The following is a 22,600-nucleotide window of genomic DNA, read 5'->3' as shown; positions in this document are numbered from 1 at the left end:
AAATACAGTAAGGTCTCGTTTTATGCAGTGGATACGTTCTACAGAAAAGCGCATAAAAAATCGCATAAAAAAAGACTTTACTTGCACTAAAAAAGTAGGGATACGTTCCGTAGTTTTCTAAAATCACATAAAATGGTGGACGTTTGTCCACCAAAAATTGTATGTGTTTGATGTTTTTTCTCCATTAGGCCAAATAAAATCTTAAAGAACGAATTAAAAACGCAAACTAACGATATTGAAATTGCAGAAACCTCTTCTAATGAAACAAAACTTTATGACACTTAATTAAATGTTTCAATCCAGAAATCAAAATGTGCTGTTTATGTGCTATTTACGCCCAGTTTCATGATCAACTTAAAGTGAACATTAACTAAAGTTCACTTTAACGTTGACATTTACCCATATGAATTGGATTGATAAAGGTACCAGCTTAAAATTCCACTTTAACTGATTATGAAACCGAGCGTTAAACTCTTAAATACTTAGGGCCAGTTGTTCAATCAATAGTTAACTCATGGATTAAGTAAACCATGTTTAAATTTAATTCAAAGATTATTTCTTAAGTAGTTGTTCAATGTTTGTTAACTTTCGGATTTATTAAACTCGAGTACTGAACCATTGATAATGTTGCCACTTAGATAGGTAGATAGATAGATAGAATTTTATTGTTTATAAAAACTTTACAGTTTCATAACAAGAAATTTAGTTCGCTACATGTACATAAATAACTTAGATATAAATAGCATTAAAAAAGTATAAAAATGCAAGTAAGTTCTAGAATACAAACTTATACATATATAGACATACCTATATTACATATTATATAAACATACACACCTATACCCACCTACCCGCATACAGATACATATACATAATTACATATCTAGGAAGAACAAGATAAATATGTAATGAGATTAAGGGAACACGTAACTGCAATATTACTTACATTATAAATTTTAAAATAAATAAATAAATAAAAAAGAAACAAGCTTGTGAGTTATTCGGATACTTTTTTTGTAAGTGCTACTAATAATCCTTTAAGGTACGCTAATAATACATTGAAAAATTAGATCTTGCATTATTAATTTTTTTTCTATACGTTAATTACGAAAGCTCCTAGCTTCAGAATATTCCATATATATGATTTGAAATTGTTTTCGCGGTAGAGGGTGTAATATTATTCAGGGTGTTTGCTAAATGTTCTGGATTTAACAGATTGGTAATATTCTGTGGTCTCATTGCTGTGTAAATAGGACAATCGAACAGAAGGTGACGCAGAGTTTCCAGCTCACGTTTGTTGCATATTGTACACAACTGTTTTGGATCAATCTTATATGTTAGTCCTTGAAAAGTGAACCGAATACAAAACTCATTCGACAGCCTAAGTTGTGCTACTGTTCTGGTGAATTGTAGAGGCATTCGAATATGAAGATACTGTTGTGGTTGATCGCTCGGGTCTAAAGCCCTATAAAAAGTGAGAAATGATGAGTCATTCAGTTGTCGCAAATCATTTTGGTTTACCTTTTGTTTAAATGTGTCTATTAAGTCATTTTTGTTTGCTTTTAGGAACGCTACATTGATATCTCTCCATGATCTTTGACAGTTTGCAAATTCTAACAGATTTTTAACTTGCGATGCCCAATTATATTTATTCTCTATCCTTGTAATTTCCAGTTGACGCAGAAAGCACATTTTAGGTAGTCGATTTTCTTCCATCTCATAAAGTTTAATGAGCCAGTTTAGCATGTGTTTAAATATCACAAGTGAAAATTTAGCTGTGGTTGTTCCAAGTCGAATAGCAAAATCTGGCGTATTGATAGGAACCAAAAGGATACGTTTTAAAAATGTTAATTGCACCCGTTCTAGTATGTCGGCGTATCGTAACCCCCAAATGGCAATGCAGTTAGTTACTATGCTAAGAATTAAGGAATTTAGCAGATGTATTCGGGATGTCCAACTATCCATCTTGGTTTTTGTCATGAGCGGTATTGTTGCTCCGATGGCATGTTTGGCCTTTTGAACGGTATCATATGTCATTTCTCTAAAAAGCGAAGAAGACGAAAAAGTAATGCCCAAATATGTAAATTTAGAGATAATATCGATATGTTTGTTCTTATAACTGAAAGTACAGGTTTTTGGGATACCGCCTCCTCTAGAAAAAACAACTATTTTGGTTTTGCTAGTGTTAACTTCAAGATAATTTTGGTCACTATATCTTTCCAATGCTCTTAGACTCTTACCTAATTCCACTTCAGACTCTGCTACGATGACTAAATCGTCAGCGTAAAGTAATAATACGATGTCTCGTTTATTTCCGATGTTTATGCCAGTAACCCCGCTATCGAGAAAAAATGTTTCTATGTCTGCGAGAAATAATGAGAATAGAATCGGGCTTAATGATTCACCCTGTAGAACTCCGGCACTTATATCAAGTTGATAGGTGAATCCATCTGAGGCAGCTACTTGCATTGATGCTTCATTGTATATATTTCTTAAAAGTAAAATTATGCGACCACTAACCGCTATATTGTACAGTTTTTGCCATAACAATTTGTGGCTAACAGAATCGAAAGCCCTCTTGTAGTCCACAAATGCAACGAATACTTTGCGTTTTTTTTAACCTTAATCGTGACTGTATGATCGATGTTAAGAACAAATACATTGTCAATGCAGCTTCGATGTTTTCGAAATCCAGATTGAATTTCAGGAATAATGTTGTTATTATCTGTCCACTCATTAAGTCTGTTGAGTAATACTTGTGCGAATATTTTTTCTAAGCAAGACATTAGAGCAATTCCTCTGTAGTTAGAAGGATTGTCGATAGGCCCCCTTTTGTGTATCATTTTTAATATTACTTCAGTCCAAGTTCTAGGTATTGTAGCTGTATTAAATAGGTATGTCATTGAACAAACAAGTCATGTACAATATCCAATTATTTGGTAGATATTTATAAAACTCATAGGATATTTTATCATTTCCTGGACTTTTAATGTTTTTGCAATTGTTTAAAACTAAATAAATCTCATCAGGTGTTATGGATTTGTCCAGAAATTGATGTCTAACATCGTAATATGTAATAAAGGAAATTATTTTAGGAGGGTATATATCTCTTTAGGAGGGTAAAAAATTTGCCATACATTCATGGGTAAATTTGATGAAGGCGAATAACTACGAAATTTTTTTAAGGTTGACCAAAAAGTTTTAGGGTTTCGGCTGTTACTTAAATCAGTTATTATGTTATTAAAATAGATTGTTTTTTGAATTTTAGTGTTGTCTTGTATTCTTTTTTTATCTGTACTTATTTTAGTTTGGTGCTTTCTGAGAAATTATTTACTTTACATATTTTTAATTCATGTTTAACCTGCTTTTTTAAACAAAGATATTCATAATCGAACCAAGGGGATGAGAATATTTTGGTATGAAATGATTTTTGATCATATTTAACTTTGTGGCTGTTTCTGTTATTGCAGTATATAGATTATTGTATGAATTGTGCAACTGAGAATTATATTGAATTCGGGGAGAGTTTGCCATTAATATCTTTTAGGTTAATGTTAGTTCTTCATTCCATTTATATATAGTTTGTGAAGTATTACTGGAGGAACCATTAGTACAGTTATTTCCGTCCAATATATTTAAGTTTAAAGAGAGAGCTATGGCAAAGTGATCAGATGAGCTATATTCATTTAAAACATAAAAGTCCTGAACAAGTTATAGCGATGAGTTGGATATCCAAGCAAAGTCAATTACACTTTTACCTATAGAACTAACATACGTAAACTGAGCCGGTGAGTCTGAAATTGTACGACCGTTTAATAAACAAAAAGAGTTTTCTGACATAAAATCGATAATATTACGCCCTCTGGTGTTAAGTACTTTATCATTAGATGTTCTCTGGTCAAAGACATTTGTATCCTCTAAAATCTCAGGTGGTACTAAATTAAGTTCAGCTACTCTACAGTTAAAGTCGCCCCCTATAACTACAGGCGTATTTTGAAGATTATCTATAATATCTAATAAACATGTTTGAAAAATATCCAACACGTGTGAAAGATCTAATGAGGGTTTAAAGTACACTGAGCATAGTATGATTTTTTCATGGAGAGAAAGAGTCAACTCGCAGATTATCCACCAAGGGGAAGCATCTAATAGCTTTAGTTTAAATGAATTTTTATAGAGTATACAGATACCGCCACTGGCTCTGCCGGTCGACTTTTCCTTTACAGCAGGTGAGCTTAGAATATTAAATTTTTTTAAAAAAGCAGGAGTAATTTGAATTTTATCTGATAACCACGTTTCACATACACATAAAATAGAAAAATATTTATTTTCTTCGTCAAAGTCTTTTAGATTAGTGAACCCTTGACAGTTCCAAAACAACAAAATTAATGGTTGCTATATATTATTTCTAGTGTCTGCTTTGGAGATTTTTATTTCAGATGAAGAGCGTGGTGAACCCTCTTCTTCCCGATATCTTTTTGAAGTGGGCAACTCAACAATCTTGGGTAGGTTTTTGACGTATTTTATTGTTAAGTTTTTTTCGCCGTCATTGCTACGTTGCTGAAGTTGTTGTCTTAGCTCTGTCAAGTGTTTAGATTGATTTGGAGTCAAATCTGATTTTAAGTATACGGTGGGATAGACAGTTTTTGAAATATTTGTGTTCCGTTTCATATATCGATTGTAGTTTCACGAGAATCGTCAACAATTTTAAGGGGTGGAGGTTTTCCATCTGTTCTGATTTTTCCTAATCGAGAGGTTGAAGCAATGGGAACATTTTTAGAGGGTAATATATGATTAATTAGTTTCTTGGCTTCTTCAAAATCATTAGGCGTTTCAGAGAGTCCCATGACGATGACATTCTGTTGTCGTTTAATCCTTTCCATTACCTCTATGTGCATTTCTTCATGGTCCAGAAACCTTTTTTCTAAGACTTAAACTCGTCTATTAAGTTGTTGATTTTCTGATTGTAGTGCAGTTATATTTTTGTTGCAGGCCATAATTTCTGCATTTTGGGCTGTGACCAGCACAGATAATTCTTCAATTTTTGTTGTAAAGGTAGCTTGCATTGTGTTAAGCTGAGCCATAATAGCGTTAAATCTAATGGATTCAACATCTTCATGTGCGCTTGTCAATTTTGTGTTAGACAATTTTCGCATATCCAAGCTCGTAGCGTATTTGGTTCGAGATCCGTAGGTTGGGGACGAGCACAGACACCGTGCCAATGCGCTAGACATACTGAACAATTTACGGTACTGGAGTCGTTTGCTTCCTTCGGTGGTATTAATTTTTGACACGCATGGCAATTATTTGTAGTAGGCATAATTAATATTAGAAATTCAGAATGATTCAAGATGACTTTTTGTTTTCTTCTTTTTGTTACTTTTTATATTTTGCTAATTAATTCTAGTCACTTACATGAAATGTTTAAATTGATAAGAATGCTGATTCACTTTATTTCACTAACTATGTAATTAGTATTATTACTTATTGATTAACATTTACTTCAACAAAGCGGAGCGATGTTTACACATCCAAAGTTCGAACTAAGCTCCCACTTATTAATTATCGGCCACTGTTGCCACTTATTAATTATCGGCCTGGAACAAATCTTACCATGAAAATTGTGCATAAAAATGTGTTTTGTGGACGTGGTATAGATAATGATTTTTGACGTGTAGTGTTTACATTTTCTTTTAAGATTAATGTGCATTTGTTGTGTTTATATATTTATCAGCCATTACTTTTGTGTTTTAAATTTCAAAAAATAGAAGACAGTAATAAAAGAAAGAGAATTGCTAACTTTACGTCAACAAAAACATACGTTGAAATAGTAATGTTGATTTTTTAGCTCATCACAAAAATTTTATATCAAATGAATGCTTTTTTTATTTCCTTTCCAAAAAAGTTTTTCCAATTTGTTTTTACCTGATTTTTATACACAATGAAGAACAAGTGAAACTTATGGCAATAGGTATTTAGAAATTACCATGCATTTTGTAGAAAGCATAAGTACCTATGCACTGAGATATCTAATTTATTTTTGTGCTCAATTATTTTAAGTCAAAGAAGAAAAATTATATTAACAACACCTAAGAAACCTTCGTCCTATGTGATATCTCCATCATCAAAATAAAAGACACCATTTTTAGGTAAACATAGCCCATTATTATTATTATATACACGAAATTATAATAGATTATTAATGCAAATCTTATCTACGATTGAAAATTTGAAGAAATAACAATACAATATGTAGTGCAGAGGCGTGCGGTCCATGGAAGCGAGGGAAGCACCGCTTCCCTATACTTCCATATAAGAAAATACATATATTATTAATTAGTATTTAATTATCAACAATGTTTCCTTATTCTAAGTAATTCACATATTATGTAGGCAATAGGCATTTGAAACATTATTAAAAATTGATCGCATACGAACGGGCTCAAATATGCACACAATTCAACGATTCAGTCCGGTCCTGACGGAAGCGCATCTCAAAATCGCTGCTTGTCATGCATTTGTCCCGTTCAAAAATTGGTCAGGGTTTAAGAACCTCACTCGCTAGTCATGTTCCTTTCATGCGAATTTTGATACCCCTGGAAGCGATCGTCCGAGCGCCTTTCGATTCCGAAAACGAGATGCGGAGACTGTTAACTGCTGCTATGGTAGGTATTTAGGTACAATTGCTTAAAGAAAATTTCGATTTCAATTTGTTGCTTAACATTTTTACTAATATTTTATTTGACATTTTGAGATTTTTCCTTTTACTGATATTTTATAGTACCTACGACACTTTACAGACGAAGTCAAGTGACATTGCATTTTGTATAAGACAATTTGATGACTCATGATGATTAAAAAATGAGCTGTTTAAAAATATTTGGGATAAAGCTGAAAATATGGGCTTCGAACCTAAAAGAAAATTAATGATGATTGATAATGTCGGCGAAAAAGGATATCGACGATTATATTACATCGAAATTTTTGATAGTGCTCTACAACAAATGAATTATCACTTTGAAAATTTTAAAGAAATAAAATATGTAGAATTATGTAATTTTAATATGTCTAATTATAATTCATCAAAATCTCCCACAGAGGTATTTGATTCAGTACGATTAAATTATGATTTTTTTTTGATATTCTAGCTTTGCATTCTCAGTTAAATTAATGTCATTTAGAAAACACCTGAAATTAGTGATAAAGAAATACTTGAATACTACTGGTTTAAATAAGTCTCTGTGTGAAGTGGTCAAGTTGTGTGAATTAGTAAATACTAACTATCCCAGCTACAAGTACATCAGTTGAACGAAGTTTTTCAGTATAAAACGCATTAAAAGTTTTACAATAAATTTCACAAGCGAAGGCAGACTTTCCAAGATAGCCCTATTATCATCCATTGAAAAAGAGTGCATTAAACAATTATCAGAAAATCCAAAATTTTACGACGATGTTATCGACAAAAAATTTGCATTGGTTGATAGGAGTATAGGACTCAAGTATAAGTAAATAACTGTCATATTGTTGAAAGTTGTGTGTTTTTGAATTTTGAATAGAACTCTTCTTTTTAAGTTTAAAGAAACCAAGCCTGGAGCAGGGACCCGAGCCTGAACAAGCAGTACAGATCGATGATAAGTCACTAGCTATACGATATACTAAGTTACTAGAGTCAGTAACCTGCATTGATCGGGGTAGGATTTCGTTTGTGAGTCCTTGTATCCAGAACTCCCACATAATAAGCACTTTGCTGATAGAGACCCCCTATAGCGCATCAGAGTGCTATCGGGGGGGAAGTGGATAGTATGAAGCATTGGGGCCGGATGGAGTGACGCCCGCTTATGAGAGTAAATCCTCCTTGTCCCAATGAATTTGTATCACCCAAATCTTATTCTCAAGGCGTGTGCATGCCTCTCAGACTGGGTTAAACACTATAGCTAATTATTTGTAGTTCTTGTTTTTAGTCGATATAAGTTAACAGGTAATACATTAGGTATATACCTATTAAGTAGGTATATATTTTGATCTCGACCCTAGCAAGAAAATATTTGTTAAACCCTTATTGAATCGCTTCCTCTTCCGAAAATGTCACCGCACGCCACTGATGTAGTGCAATAACCTTGGTTGTTTCAGTCTGGAATTTTTTTAAAAATATTTAATTTAAAACTAGAACGTAAGGTTACAAATCTCTAGTTAACACTGTTAATCCTTCGTTTTTGGGCGATTAAGATAATCTCTTGTTAACAGATGGTTAAGTGCTAAACTTGCATTGAACAACGCAATATTAAGTTTAATTGAAGATTATTTTTAATCTGAAGATAATCTTCAATTGAACAATCGGCCCTTAAACATTTAAATTTAATTTCAAAAGAATTACAGGTTATAACTTTCAATGCGAAACTCAGATTGATGTAATAGCTACATGCTACATCATGGAACAAGGGGAATACCCGAATTGCAAACCCTCAGATTAATGACATTTGGATGGGAATAGTTAATATTAATTATACTAGTTATTAATAATAGAAATTTTTGGATGAAATACAAACCGCATAACTTCAAAATCGCATAAAAAAATCGGCATAAAAAGAGACCTTACTGTATTTGCACAACTGCAAAAACACTAAAGATATATCTAAAATAATAAAAAAAAATTAGCTGAATCCGTTAATCCTTTCACGAAAAAATCAACTATGAAAATGAAAATAAATTTTATATATCCCCAACTTATGCCTTGCAGTATACTTAACCCAATTAGTCAGAAACTAAAAATCCCAATTGTTATTCTCTGATGCATTTTACGATTTAAAACATGCCATACAGAGTGATGAATTAGTCGACAAGGGGATCTAAAAATTTCTTTCACGGCCTGTCATTCATCTCAATACCAATTTATAGCGGAATAGTTCATTTTTAACTCACAAAAGTGAATACAAATAAAATGAAAAATAAAGTTGATAAAGCTGATTCAGACTTGATTACAGAATAAGGCCTATTCTTTCTTATTCTTCTTTTTGCCCTTTACTTCGTCCAATTTTGAACATAGGCTTCCCCCTATTTCCTCCTTTCTTCGATTATTATATCACATGAAACGGTTACTTTTTCCACAATTTATTTGTTTCATGTTTCACGTTTTCATGTTTCATGTTTCTTTGATGTGTCTTAGGCAGGCCGCACATCAAAGAAACATGAAACGTAAATTACGTTTCATGGAAATAAACCACTGCTAAACAAATATATGTCCGGCCATTTATGAAACTCTCCGAAAATAAAAATGTGTCATGAGCATGAATCACACTCGTTTCATTGGTAGGCGGATTTTGAGATTTGTTTAGAAGTGTTTTCTTTTCATGAAACATGTTTTTCGTTTCATGTTTCATGTTTTTCGTTTCATGTTTCTTTGGTGTGCGGCTTGGCTTAGGCAGGCCGCATATCAAAGAAACATGAAACGTAAATTACGTTTCATGGAAATAAAACACTGCTAAACAAATAGACGTCCGGCCATTTATGAAACTCTCCGAAAATAAAAATATTTTATGAGCATGAATCACACTCGTTTTATTGGTAGGCGGACTTCAAGATTTGTTTACCTGTGTTTTCTTTTCATGTTTTACGTTTCATGTTTCTTTGGTGTCCGGCTTGCCTTTAAAGAACATCATTTTCAAAATAAGTTTTCCGTAAATATCTGATGTGGTATATTTGGAGATTGTATTGTAGGGCCATTCGAATTATCAACTGTTGTAGTTTGTTTTCATTTCGTTTTGAATTATTTACTTTGTCAATTGTTTTGAATTCACTTTGTCAATTGTTTTTCATTTCATTTCTCATTTTTTTTAATTTGTTTCTTTGTAAAAGTTTTAATGAAAATAATTGTTTTAATCATATGCATTTTGTTTTACAAAATTATCTACTACCTACTAATACATTTAACATTTACTAGTATTGAAGACATTTTGAATAATGTTTCTAAATTTACATACGTTTATTTCGAAAACGGTGTACTTTTTATTTGAAGGAAGAATACCTTTTTTGTGTAGAGTTGAAAGTTATCTTATTTGTTTTCCGAGAATATAGATATAGGGCGGACATGGCCATATTAATGAACAGATGTTATATAGTAGGTGGCGCCAATAGTAAAACTAATAACATTTTCTTAGTATGCATACTAAATAATAGCATGATATGATGCCAAATTTTACTTGATAGTCTAAGAGCTAGTGAACCCTCCGACTAACAGTAGTCCTGTAAGGCTAGACATTTGTCTAGTGATAATTCATAGCATACCAAGACTAAAAACCATGACCTGGCAGGCATCAGCCGTGCACGAGTATCTACCAGGTGAATCAAAAAGTGCAAATTTAGGGGGTAAAATAAACTTTCTCCTGTAAAGTTTAAATTTAAGTATGTGTTTGAGTAAGTAATTTAGAAGAAATATGTACAATGACAGGCGATTCTGAAGAGCATATGACCTTGCCAGGCGAGGGGAAAGATTATGGGTGTTTCCTGAAATTATTTTTTTTGCATTGAACAAAGTTTTTTTAGGTTTTTTGAATCATTCTAAACAGAAAAGGTGTTTGGTGTTTTTTCTTTTAAGTTAATAGCTTTTGTTATATAAGCGATTAAAAATTTTGAAAATTGCGAAATCGGCCATTTTAACCCTAAATCGGACATTTAACTAAAAATTTCAATGTTGCCAAGGTAGGTAGATATTCTTTAAACATTGGTTGATGAAATCCCGAAGACTTTTTTGCAATACAATATCGAAAACCCCTTTGTTTTTTAATTGCTAATCAAGCGGGCGCGACACTGTAGTATAAGTGAGGACATTTGAGTTTGCATAAATTCATTATCCCGAGAAAGGGGAAATTTAAAGAGAAATCCTCAGACAGGTCGATTATTATTCTTAAATATTAGGACTTTTTGGCATATATATAACACTAGTGACGTCATCCGTCTAGGCGTGATGACGTAATCGATGATTTTTTTAAATGAGAGTAGGGGTTGTTTGATAGCTCATTTAAAAGGGTATTTAATTTTCTATTCAATAATATAGACATTAACATAATTATTTATACAGTGTGTACAAAATTTTTTTTTATTAAATTAATTTAGGCAAAAGGAAGAAAAAAATTGTGTGTACACCCTGTATAAATAATTATGTTAAGGTTTATATTACTGAATAGAGAATTAAATAACCTTTTAAATGAGCAATCACAAAACCCCTACTCTCATTTAAAAAAATCATCGATTACGTCATCACGCCCAGATGGATGACGTCACTAATATTATATATATGCCAAAAAGTTCTAATTTAAAAATAAAAATCGACCTGTCTGAGGATTTTTCTTCAGATTTGCCCATTCTCGAGATAATGAATTTATGCAAACTCAAACGTCATCATTTATACTAGTGTCGCGCCCGCTTGATTAGCAATTAAATTAAAAAACAAAGGGGTTTTCGATATTGTATTGCAAAAAACTCTTCGGGCTTTCATCAATTAATGTTTAAAGAATATCTACCTACCTTGGCAACATTGAAGTATTTAGTTAAATGTCCGATTTAGGGTTAAAAATGACCGATTTCGCAATTTTCAAAATTTTTAATCGCTTATATAACAAAAACTATTAACCTAAGAAAAAAATCACTAAAGATCTTTTCTGTTTGGAATAATTCAAAAAACCTAAAAAAACTTTGTTCGATGCAAAAAAGATAATTTTAGAAAAAACCCCTAATTTTTCCCCTCGCCTGGCAAGGTCTTATGCTCTTCAGAATGTGTCATTGTACACATTTCTTCTAAATGTCTTACTCAAACACATACTTAAATCTTAAATTTAAACTTTACAGGAGAAAGTTTATTTTACCCCCCAAATTTGCAGTTTTAGATTCACCTGGTAGATACACGTGCACGGCTGATGCCTGTCAGGTCATGGTTTTTAGCCTTGGTGTGCTATGAATTATCACTAGACAAATTTCTAGCCTTACAGGACGACCGTTAGTCGGAGGGTTCACTAGCCCTTAGACTATAAATGGGTTTAGTAGTTTTCAATATCCATATCTCTAAAGAGAATAGACAAAAATATTAATAAATCACCTGTAAAACGAAAAATATTAACAACATTTGGCCAAAGCAATTTGAGCTCAAAAGTTTTATTTTGAGGTCATCACTGTGTGTGCATTTATTCACGAATTAATTTTCGGATAATTTTTAACAGTTTTAAACAACGAAATATTGTTAATAAACTGCTCGTCAAAAGTTAGGAATATAGAAAATTATGCTCATTTTCATAGTTGACTTTTTCCTGAACGGATTAACGGATTCCGCTAATTTTTTTTTATTTTAGATTTTTGTTTAATATTTACACAGTTGGGCAAAGGTTTACTCAAACTTCTTTTGTGTACTTATACAGGGTGGAAGAAATGTAATGTTTTTCTTATATTAAGCTTGTGGCACTCTGTAGGGAGGATGAGGTACAAAAAATGTTAGTATACATCGGAATCGTATTGTAGTCTTATTTTTGGTGAACATTTTGTTTTCTGAATGACCCCTGATATCTTTAGAAACAAAGAAAAGAATATAGCTGGTTTTAGCCCATGAATAAATTTTTTGAATTTATACGATTCGTCAAGGAAAAAGCAACTGCGAAACCGCGACAGTTCATAAAAAATAACATATTGTCATTATTTATCACGAATTTACCATTTTTAATATTTTTAAGATTTCGCAAAAACGAGGAATGAACCGTGAGCAACTAAAGTTCTTATCGACACCTATAAGTGATTTGTCGACCAGGTAAGCGGTATGTACAGCGCAACATAAGAGAGAAGGGATTGTTTAATGGAGGCTTTGTGTTGTTTTGGGGTGGAATTTTCTTGAGAATAAGTGCGGATTTGGTGTCTACGTGGAGGCTCCTTGAATAGCGAGTGGTACATTACAAAGATTATTTTCTTTAAACAGTCTGTTCCTTTCGCACTATCTGTAGGAAATAATTTCAACGTAGTGGTATAAGACATGGTCTCCACACGTATCGCATGTCGTCAGTCAAAACACATATTAGAGTAAGACTGTCTATAGTCCATCCCACCTTGACTTTACAGTATAAGGAACATGGTCAATGCAGTCTTTATGAGAGTTTTTAGCGCGGAGATGCCGATATTATCAAAAAGGATTTGTAATCGAACATTAGAGAGATTAAATTAAAACTGTTTTAGAAACGCAATCTGCAATTTTAGGATTCATATGCGGAATAACTATAGTATATCAAATAAACTTAAACGCACATAAATCCCAAAATTGTAGATTGCCTTTCTAAAACAGTTTTAATTTAATCTCTCTAATGATAGATTACAAAAACTCGCGCTAAAAACTCTCATAGGACTGCATTACGTATGTTCCTTATACTGTAAAGTCAAGGTGGGACGGACATTATTTTCTTTGTTATTAAAGATATCAGAGAAATTAAAAAAATTACATATTCTCAAAATATAAGATTACAACATAATATCGATTTATGTGCCTTTTCCTCCCTACAAGATGTCTCAAACTTTTGTTTCGGTTAAAATACATGTTAAACTATAAAACCGTATATTTGCTTTGTTTCTGAAGGTATCAGGGACATTCAAAACACAAAATCTTCACAAAACATAAGACTACAACACGATTCTGATGTATAGTCACATTTGTACCTCGTTCTCCCTACAAGGTGTCTCAAACTTAACATAAGAAAAACATTTCTGTTCTACCCGGTATAAGTACAAAAAATAAGTTTGAGTAAACCTTTGCACAACTATGTAAATGCTAAAGAAAAATCTAAAATAATAAAAAAGAGTGTGTGTACTTGGACGTAAGAAGTTATACTTCTATTATTATGATTTCAATGAAACACATATATTTTAAACATTTTAATTGTATTTTGATTTACATATTAAAATAATTTTAATACTTAAAATAATACCAAATATTAAAAATAACGTTAATACGTCATTTTTTATGAACATTTAAGCAGTTGCTTTTCTCTTGAGGAATCGTAGAAAATCTAAAAAACGTCAGATTTTCTACACAAATGTTTAATTCTAATTTTAATAAAAGTATAACTTCTTACGTGCGTACAAAGTACACATTCTCTTTTTTCTATATTAATAAGTCCAAAAATATATATAAAAACTATTTGAAAAGTCACTACAACAAACTATAAACTCACTTTTGTCTCTATTCTGTCAACTTTTAAAACACATTCTTTAACCATAGCCGCCATATTAAATAATTTTTGACATGTCATTGAAATGTCCAATGAGAGCAAACGTATAACGTACCTGCGCGTAGCACGAACAATTTTTTATGAATTCGCGCACAGTTACATTTTTTATTCCCAACGGTGCGCGGTGCCTAAAAAAAACTTCAAAAAAATTCGCAAAATCCGTTAGTCTGTTAACGAAAAAATCAACTATAAAAATGAGCATAATTTTCTATATTCCTAACTTTTGAGGAGCAGTTTATATCGCGTTATAGTTTATTAAATATTTACGCACCTGGTTTCTAGTAGGATAGTGAAATCGAGTTCCTGGTGGTTCGACAATCATCCAAACGAGTGTTAGTATAATTTGAATGGCGATGAGTGAGCAAGTAATCATCACCTGGGATTTTGGACTGATGTAACTTGGTCGCTGGGCTGATTTGGAAGCTGAATCGAATATGCGAGAAATTCGGTTAGTTTTGGTCAGTAGAGCACCATAAATGATAGAGAATCCGACTCCGATGCCGAATCTCTGCGTTATACAAATTTCTGTAGTGGGTTTGGCCAGCAGGGCGAACGTGTTTAAATAACAGAGCAGAATTCCAAACAGCAACATGTAACTTAATTCCCTCCCGGAAGCCCGGACTAACGGCGTATCGTTGTGTTTAATGAACAAAACGATAACCGCGAAAGTTACCAAGATTCCCAGACAAGAGAAAGCAGCAGGAACAAAGGCGTACGGAGTGTTCCAACGCATATATTGCAGCTCGAGCGCATAACAGGATAATTTATCTTCGTACGGCCAGTAGCCGGGCCCGCAATCTTTGCATGTGAATTCGTCGTAGACGAACTCATACTCCTCGCATTTGTCACATATCCAACAGCAGGTATCTCCCTGAAACAAAATATTAGCTTTGAGAATTTTTTTAGTTATATAATGCTAAATGTTTTATAATTATTTTTTTTTAACTTTCTAATATTAATAGTCCAGAGAAATTAGGTTTTTGTCGGGACACTTGACCAGCCAGGTTGCAAATGGGTTTTTTGGGTACTATTATATGTACCTAACACATTATGAATACAAAAATGGCCGTCATAGTTTGGACGAGAATTTTAGTTATTAACAATTAAGGTCAAAAATGGCAGTTTGTTCGTTTAAATCGCTACAGGTAAAAATAGGGTAATCAAATCTCTTATTTAGAGCATTCATCTGTTAGTAGATGAACAAAAGTTTAAAATGGAAGTTTTTGAATTGTGGTCGGATCATTTATTGCTTTGGAAATTGAAAAATAAATCTAAAATTTCGAAAATCAAAAATTTGCTATAAATTTTTCGAAAATGAACTTAAGACTTTGATGTTGCATGAAAAGTAGAGTCAAATAGTCCATAGAATACACAAAAAATTTAAAAACGATTTGTCAATTAATTTAAATTTTATTCAATTTTTTATCCCACAGAGCTCTTTTTTGCAATGTTATTGCTCAGAAAATAATAACGATACAGCAATTCTATGGAAACCAAATGAAAGAAGAGTACTTATATTTTCAATGTATTTAAAAAATAAATGAAAAGTCATTTTTCAATTCCGAAAACATATAACATTCCGTTAACTTCTAATGATCTTTATTGTTATTTTATTTAAATTTTAATAATGTTCTGTTATTAAATTATACTTAAACCAAAAACTAATGAATATTTCGTCTTTCTCTGACGTCATAACAAACCTATAGATTAGCAGACCTGTACGTTTGTGTACCTGGTGTACTCCTGGCGGTAAACAAATTAACTGTATTGTGACATCGTCGGCGTAGCACGGAAAATATGCCACTTTGGTCAGAGCATTCAAGACGATAAGTCTACCTCGAGTGGCAGATAACCTATTCAAGTAAACCGGCGAATATTTCTATCTTATGTTTCAAGTCATATTATTATTTTGAAAAGTTAAAGTATTCGAGTATTATATGTGTTTAGTGGGCTGAAGAAACTAGATTGAAGATTTCCAGCAGGGACTGGTGGTTGTCCGGTAAATAACTTTTTTTACACGGTATTATAATGCCATATTTTTTGTCTAATTTAAAGTCTTCAAAAAAATTTACGATTAAATCTTGCAGTGAGCCTATTAATTAAGGCTAATATCTCTTAACTATTTCATTGTCTGTAATATTCACTCAGAGGGAAAGTATTTTGTCATAAATATCTTATAAAATTATAATCTCTCGTAATTTGTGGGGTTATGTTACATCACATATTACCCAATTCCAATTTTGTATATTATAATCATGAAGTTCTGAAACATAGTAAATTCCGTACATCATATCCAGCGATTCTGTTCCGATATTTGATATTTTCATAAATTTTTACACTACTTTGGCATTATTCCATATAATTTAATAACTATACTATCTTTTATGAAAAGCTATTTCCAAAATAAATATATTCAGCATTTAAATTTTAGACTTACTTGTCTACATATTATCGAGTCAAGGCCATTTTACATGCCAATCGTATGACAAGGTCACCAAACAGTCTAGTGGAAGATTGTTTTTTCTTTCTAATGAGATAGCTTTTTCTGATTTTTCTTTATTTTAAATAAAAACTTCCTGATTTTTGTTTTTCTTCTCTAACTTTTCCCCATATGATTACAATGAAGTAAAACCGGGATTCTATTTTTTTTAGCCACTTGGGGAAAATCTTTAACTACTCCTACCACCTGAGAGGGACGGCTTTACGACCAAGTCACCTAGGGGACAAGTACTAACAACCCATGTAATTTTTTTACTTCATTATCCTGCATCTTGGAGGATTGCTGTGTTACTGTTAGCTGTGTAGCACCATTCTGTGCTTAACTAGGGATCGAAGACGTTACTGAGAAGTAGCAAGGAACACTTGTGGGGAGAATATCAGGTCAATCGGGTTTGTTTCGGGAACTTTTTATATATTTAACAGTGCAATAGTTACCTACATATACCAGAATATTTATACACTTATTTTTTTATAATATCCAGAACATTTAATTAATTAACATACACATAATTCAATAGCGCCCCCACACCTGTATGTCTCTTTGTAAAAGAGGATAATTTGGGCCCAAATAACCTTTTCCCATACGGTAGTTCCTTGCATTTATTTTTTTTTATTACCATTATTAGACTTGTTTCCCATATTTTTCATATAACTATATATATTTTAATATTATTCGCTTGTTTTTTTATGTAATTTAAATTCAAAATTTTGTTTGCTTAACTTAAATTTATTTGTAATTAAATTAAATTCACTCCGTAATCCCTATCCCCTCAGGATAGCTTTTAGTTTCACTTGTTCATTATTCAGAACCACGAGTCAGCAAAAGGATCTCTTGCATCCAGGATTTCGTTGGTTCACTTAGGAGCTTGTTGCCTGTCAACTCATTGAGAGTTATATATATTTATTATTTATATTATTGAGCTATTTTTATTATTCATATTTCTATAGGATTTAACGTTGCTGTACGTATTGCAATCGTACAATTATTTGGTGAAGATTGTTATTTAACCTAGTATATGTAAGTTGGGGTTACGCTCCATATAAGAGCTACTCCAGCACTAATGTAACTATAGTTTTATACTTATTTTCTTATATATTTATATTCAGATATGTAATTGAGTCAAATTGTCATTTTAGAGTTACATAGTTTCACTTGTCATAACTCAGAGGTTGTGAATAATCTAGGTAGTTATATTTAATAAATATTTATTTGTTTTGTATATCAATTTTTTCCCATTTTTGAATTTAATAATTTAATATATTTAATATTTAACAGCAGTGTAAGGTAAGATACCTGGGAGTTTGGTCCATCCCAACTTCTGGCGCCCATAATTCAGTCTATTGTATTTATCTTCTATATTCTTCTATTTTTATTATATTATTATATTTATTTAATCTATTTTCTGAACATATATTTTTATCTTAAGATTTCCCTTTTCTAGTCATCATCCCTCTTTAAGTTGAGCTACTGTTCTTCGACAGGCATGCAAACGAGCCATACCCATCCTTGAGTGTCAAGTTGTTCTCTTGCATCTCTTGCTAGCCAATTCTATTTAGTTTGCCCCTGTCTCTCCATACTTCCATTATCAGTTCATCACCCTTCCTTCATTCATTTCATCTTATCATTTTCGTTCAACAAATACTACTGCAAAGTAGTATTTTTGTTACAAACATTCTATTAAAGTACAGTCATTTATTGTTTATAAATAATTTGAATAACTTTGTTAATATTGACTAAATTTTTGGAAAAAAAAAATTGGCCTAGGTTAATTACGATCAAACCATGAGTTTTTTTTCAATCCGACGTCGGATCGGATCGGAGAAACACGGATCCAATATAGGTTCAGCCTTACATTGGATCCGTAGTTCTCCGATCCGACCAGATCCAATCCGATCCGACGTCGGATTGAAAACAAACTCAAGCTATTAACCTTTCGATAACCAACCTTTTTTTTTTTACTCGGATAACCAACGGGGGTAAAAAATGACCCCTAGTCAAAAATGACAATTGACAGAAAAAATTAGTTGTTTTAAGAAATAGAATAATGTATTCGTAATTTTAATGTTAGTATTGTATCAATAAATGATAAATAAACATTAGTAAAACATTTGAATTACAACTGAACAAAAACAGGAATCATCATTCTGAACATAGAACTAAAGAAATTTTAAAACGTCGCCACAGGTTTAACAAATATTTTTTTTCAATATTGGAATGTTTCTTATAAACAATTTCACAGAATAGACGGTATTTATATATATTATAAAATTGGAAAATGGAAGGCCAAGGGAGTTCGTCTTTGACCCCAAATTCAGAAAATTGAAATTAAAATTGAAAATATTTCTGAATTTATTAAATAAAAACATACATTGTGGTCAAAATTTACCCCCCTTGGTCATCCGAAGGTTAAAGTGCAGTGCCTATACTGGGGTCCTATTGTCGAATTCATTCGAGCATATTTCATATACGAAATTAGAAGAATTTCACTCGAAATTCAGTTTCTTGTATTTCGAATACTTCGTGTACGAATGTTTTCGTATACGATGACTCGAATGGGTATGAACCATTCGAATTTGGATGCTCGTATACGAATTGTCATTTCAAAGTCATTTCAGTTGTCATTGATAGTCTTAATCGTTGTTGTGTACAATATTTTTACCTTGAACTTTCTTTTCAATGGCTGGTTTAAAATAATTATTTAATAGAAAGAAAGGACATACTGTACGATAATGCATTGAATATAACCTAACCTAACTTTATGTACGTATTTTAGCATTGGCTTTCCTTGTCTAAGATTGGGTCTAACTAAGCTCTAAGCTTGACATATGACATCTTGCCATATCCTCAATTTTTTCATACTATCACATTACACAAACGTGCATTTAAAAAATCGTTTTGAAACACCAAAAAGTAATAAAATTTCAGTGTAAACACTGGATACAAATATAATAATAAACAAAAAATAGTGGACTTTGAAAACCGATATTACTAATATTATAATAATAATAATAATAATGACTTTATTGCTTTTTTTCAAAAAAAATACAAACTAGACAAACAGTAATAATTATAATAAAGCAAAAGGCGACGTTCGCTCTTAGATGATGTTCCTAGAAACACCAGCTAAGAAGCGCTCTTCCACGTAACCGCAAAGCTTAAGAATCGATTATTATGCAAGCTTAAGAATCGATTACAGCTAATATCTTATCTATTTGTTTTTAAGACTGTGATTATGCCATTGATTGAAATTATACATGAAATTAACAAAAAAGTATGACAACACTATGACTCTTCAGATGAAGGTTAAGTCCAATGTTGTTCGAATTTGCAGTGTTGCCGGTGCAAATTCTTCTCGTATACGTATTACATTTCGAAGGACGTTCAAAAATACACATCAGATTCGTAGACGAAATTTTTCATTCGAGTTACCTCGTATGCGAAAAAATTCGATTGAATTCGAAAATACGACCCCTGCAGTGGGAAGCCCGATCCGATATCGGGCGATTGATAGGAGAAGCTACTCAGTTGCAGTTGGACGTCGGCCGATATCGGATCGGAGAAATACAGATCCAATGTGGGTGCAGCATTTTAATACCATAAAGGATCCCCCAAACCGACGCGAAACTTTTGCGACGCGAATTTTTCGTTGCGGAACATTCGCAGGCGAAACGGTAGCGGACGAGGCTTTCCCACATTGGCGCGGAACCTGACGCGACTCTTCGCCATACAAATATGAACAAATTATAATTTTAGGGCGGTCTTTACATCTCCGGATAACAAATTAACGAGAAGTTTATCTGACAGATATTTAATAAAACTGTCAGATAAACTTCCCGATAACTACATAGTTACCCGGAGCACAATGGAAATAACGGCAACCGCATTGCTGACCAGCTACCTAGGAAGGCAGTAGGCGTAAGAGTTTTAGGCCTGCTGATCTTTTTGGCTGGTCAATTACAACAATCTAGGAAATTGCCAAAATGTCACTCCCCACGCAAACCGTGAAAAGATGGGAACAAGGGCCTGGATGTAGACTTGTAAGGGAACACTAAAGAACCTTGAGAGGTCAGCATCAGAAAAGTACTTGAGAATGACCAGGAAAAGCCTACGCTTGACAGTTGGTTTTTTAACTGATGTTACCTTTATTGGTGTTAGTATCTTTATTTCATAATCATTAATCAAATATTATTTCTGAGAATGAATGACTAGTTCATGAAAATTCATGCATTTTTACTAATTGAAAATATTCATTTTAATTCAATCATTTTCTCCTAATTCTAACCCTATACTGTCCTAGATTTCATCCTTTTTTCTTATATTTTTCTAATCTTTACTTAAATCATATATTACCTATAATAGGATATTGTTTCAAAATTCAATGAGTTTTTCTGTAACAGACATTTTAATTCACGCGAAACTACAACGGCAGCGGAAAAACCGTGCATGCAGCGTTTCATGAAAACAACGCTGATCTACCGCGACCGTTGCGGATACCGCCCCAACTAGTGTGAACACGCTCATAAGCCGCCGTGCCTATCGATTCGCCGCGATTCCGCGTAGGTTGCGGCTGCGAAAGTTTCGCGTTGGTTTGGGGGATCCTTAAGTTTGTTTTTTAATCCGACGTCGGATCGGAGAAATACGGATCCAATGTAGGTGCTCACTTAGTGAGCAGGGGTCTTGTGATGCGGTCGATATTATAGTGGTATTTGCATTTTTGTCAGATCTTAAATTTTTCTGGAAATCTAATGAACTTTCTTATTTCAAATGGAACACCCTGTATATTTCTTACGTTTTGAAGATCTTAAGAAATACTGATTTTGTTTGATGACATATTCCTTATGCGTAATTTGGGAGTCATCGCTACATTTATTAAAAAAAAAATTTTAAAAATAAATTTTTTTGGGACAAGATATTTTTGATATTATTTTAGGTTTTTGGATCATTGGAAACAAAAAACGTTTTTTTTTAATTTTTTTCTTGTTGATCGTTTTCGAGTTATAAACAATTTAAAACTGAAAAAACGAAAAATGACGCTTTTCAAGGCTCAAAACACAAGTAAAAAATATAATTTTTGAAATTATCGAATGTCTAAATCCAAGATCAAACCTGCTCCTACCAGCTTCCCATAAGAATTTTTGGCATATTTTATTATAAAACATATTAATTGTTGCTGAAGCGATTATGAGAGAACGGGCGATTGGGCTGCATTAACAACTAATATATCAATGTTTTAAAATAAAATAAGCCGAAATTACTTACCGGGAGCTGATAAAAAGGTTTGAGCTTGAAGATAGGCACCTCGTAATTTCAAGAATAAGATTATTACTGATGTTTTTGAGTCTTTAAAATCGTCATTTTTCGTTTTTTCAGTTTTAAATTGTTTATACCACGAAAATGATTAATTTTAGAAAAAACTTACAGAAGGCCTTATTTGTGCCCAATGATCAAAAAACCTAAAATAATGTTTGCTCGGACCGAAAAAATTTATTTTTATGTTTAATTTTTTTGAAAATAAATGTAGCAATGATTCCGAAATTACGGCATTTAGGTCTAGGGAAGATTACATGAAAAATAATAAGCCCCATAAGTCATAATAAGCTCTATCCAAGATTCGATAGATTGTCAATTTCGTTTTTTGCCTTATATCTTTAGACAGACCATAGTAGAGAACTTAGAATGTTTACCGCTTCTTTTCCCTGTTGCGTTCTCTTTTCGATGTTTCTTTTGGTAGTGCCTTCTTTAGATATTATAGATCCGAGATATTTATATTCTTTATATGCTTTTGTGGTTCTAATTTCTAACTCTGGATCTTCTTTATCATCCCCTATTTTAAGATACTCTGTCTTTG

The 22,600-nt window shown here is 32.4% G+C and overlaps 1 protein-coding gene across 1 annotated transcript in view; it reads right to left on the bottom strand.

The window, feature by feature from the left end:
* Positions 1 to 12,173: 12,173 nt before the first annotated feature.
* Positions 12,174 to 22,600, bottom strand: part of LOC114339582 (metabotropic glutamate receptor-like) — a 52,885-nt gene continuing 42,458 nt past the window's right edge. Inside the window, exons 3-4 of the mRNA XM_050641414.1 lie at positions 14,604 to 15,123; positions 12,174 to 12,241 (exon numbers count right to left, since the gene is read on the bottom strand). Coding sequence (XP_050497371.1) covers positions 12,174 to 12,241; positions 14,604 to 15,123 — 588 coding nt within the window. The remainder of the gene's footprint in view (positions 12,242 to 14,603; positions 15,124 to 22,600) is intronic.

This window comes from Diabrotica virgifera, chromosome 10 (genome assembly GCF_917563875.1).
Source record: "Diabrotica virgifera virgifera chromosome 10, PGI_DIABVI_V3a".
In the NCBI taxonomy this organism is placed as follows: Eukaryota; Metazoa; Arthropoda; class Insecta; order Coleoptera; family Chrysomelidae; genus Diabrotica; species Diabrotica virgifera.
This window is presented reverse-complemented; position numbering and strand designations above follow the sequence as displayed.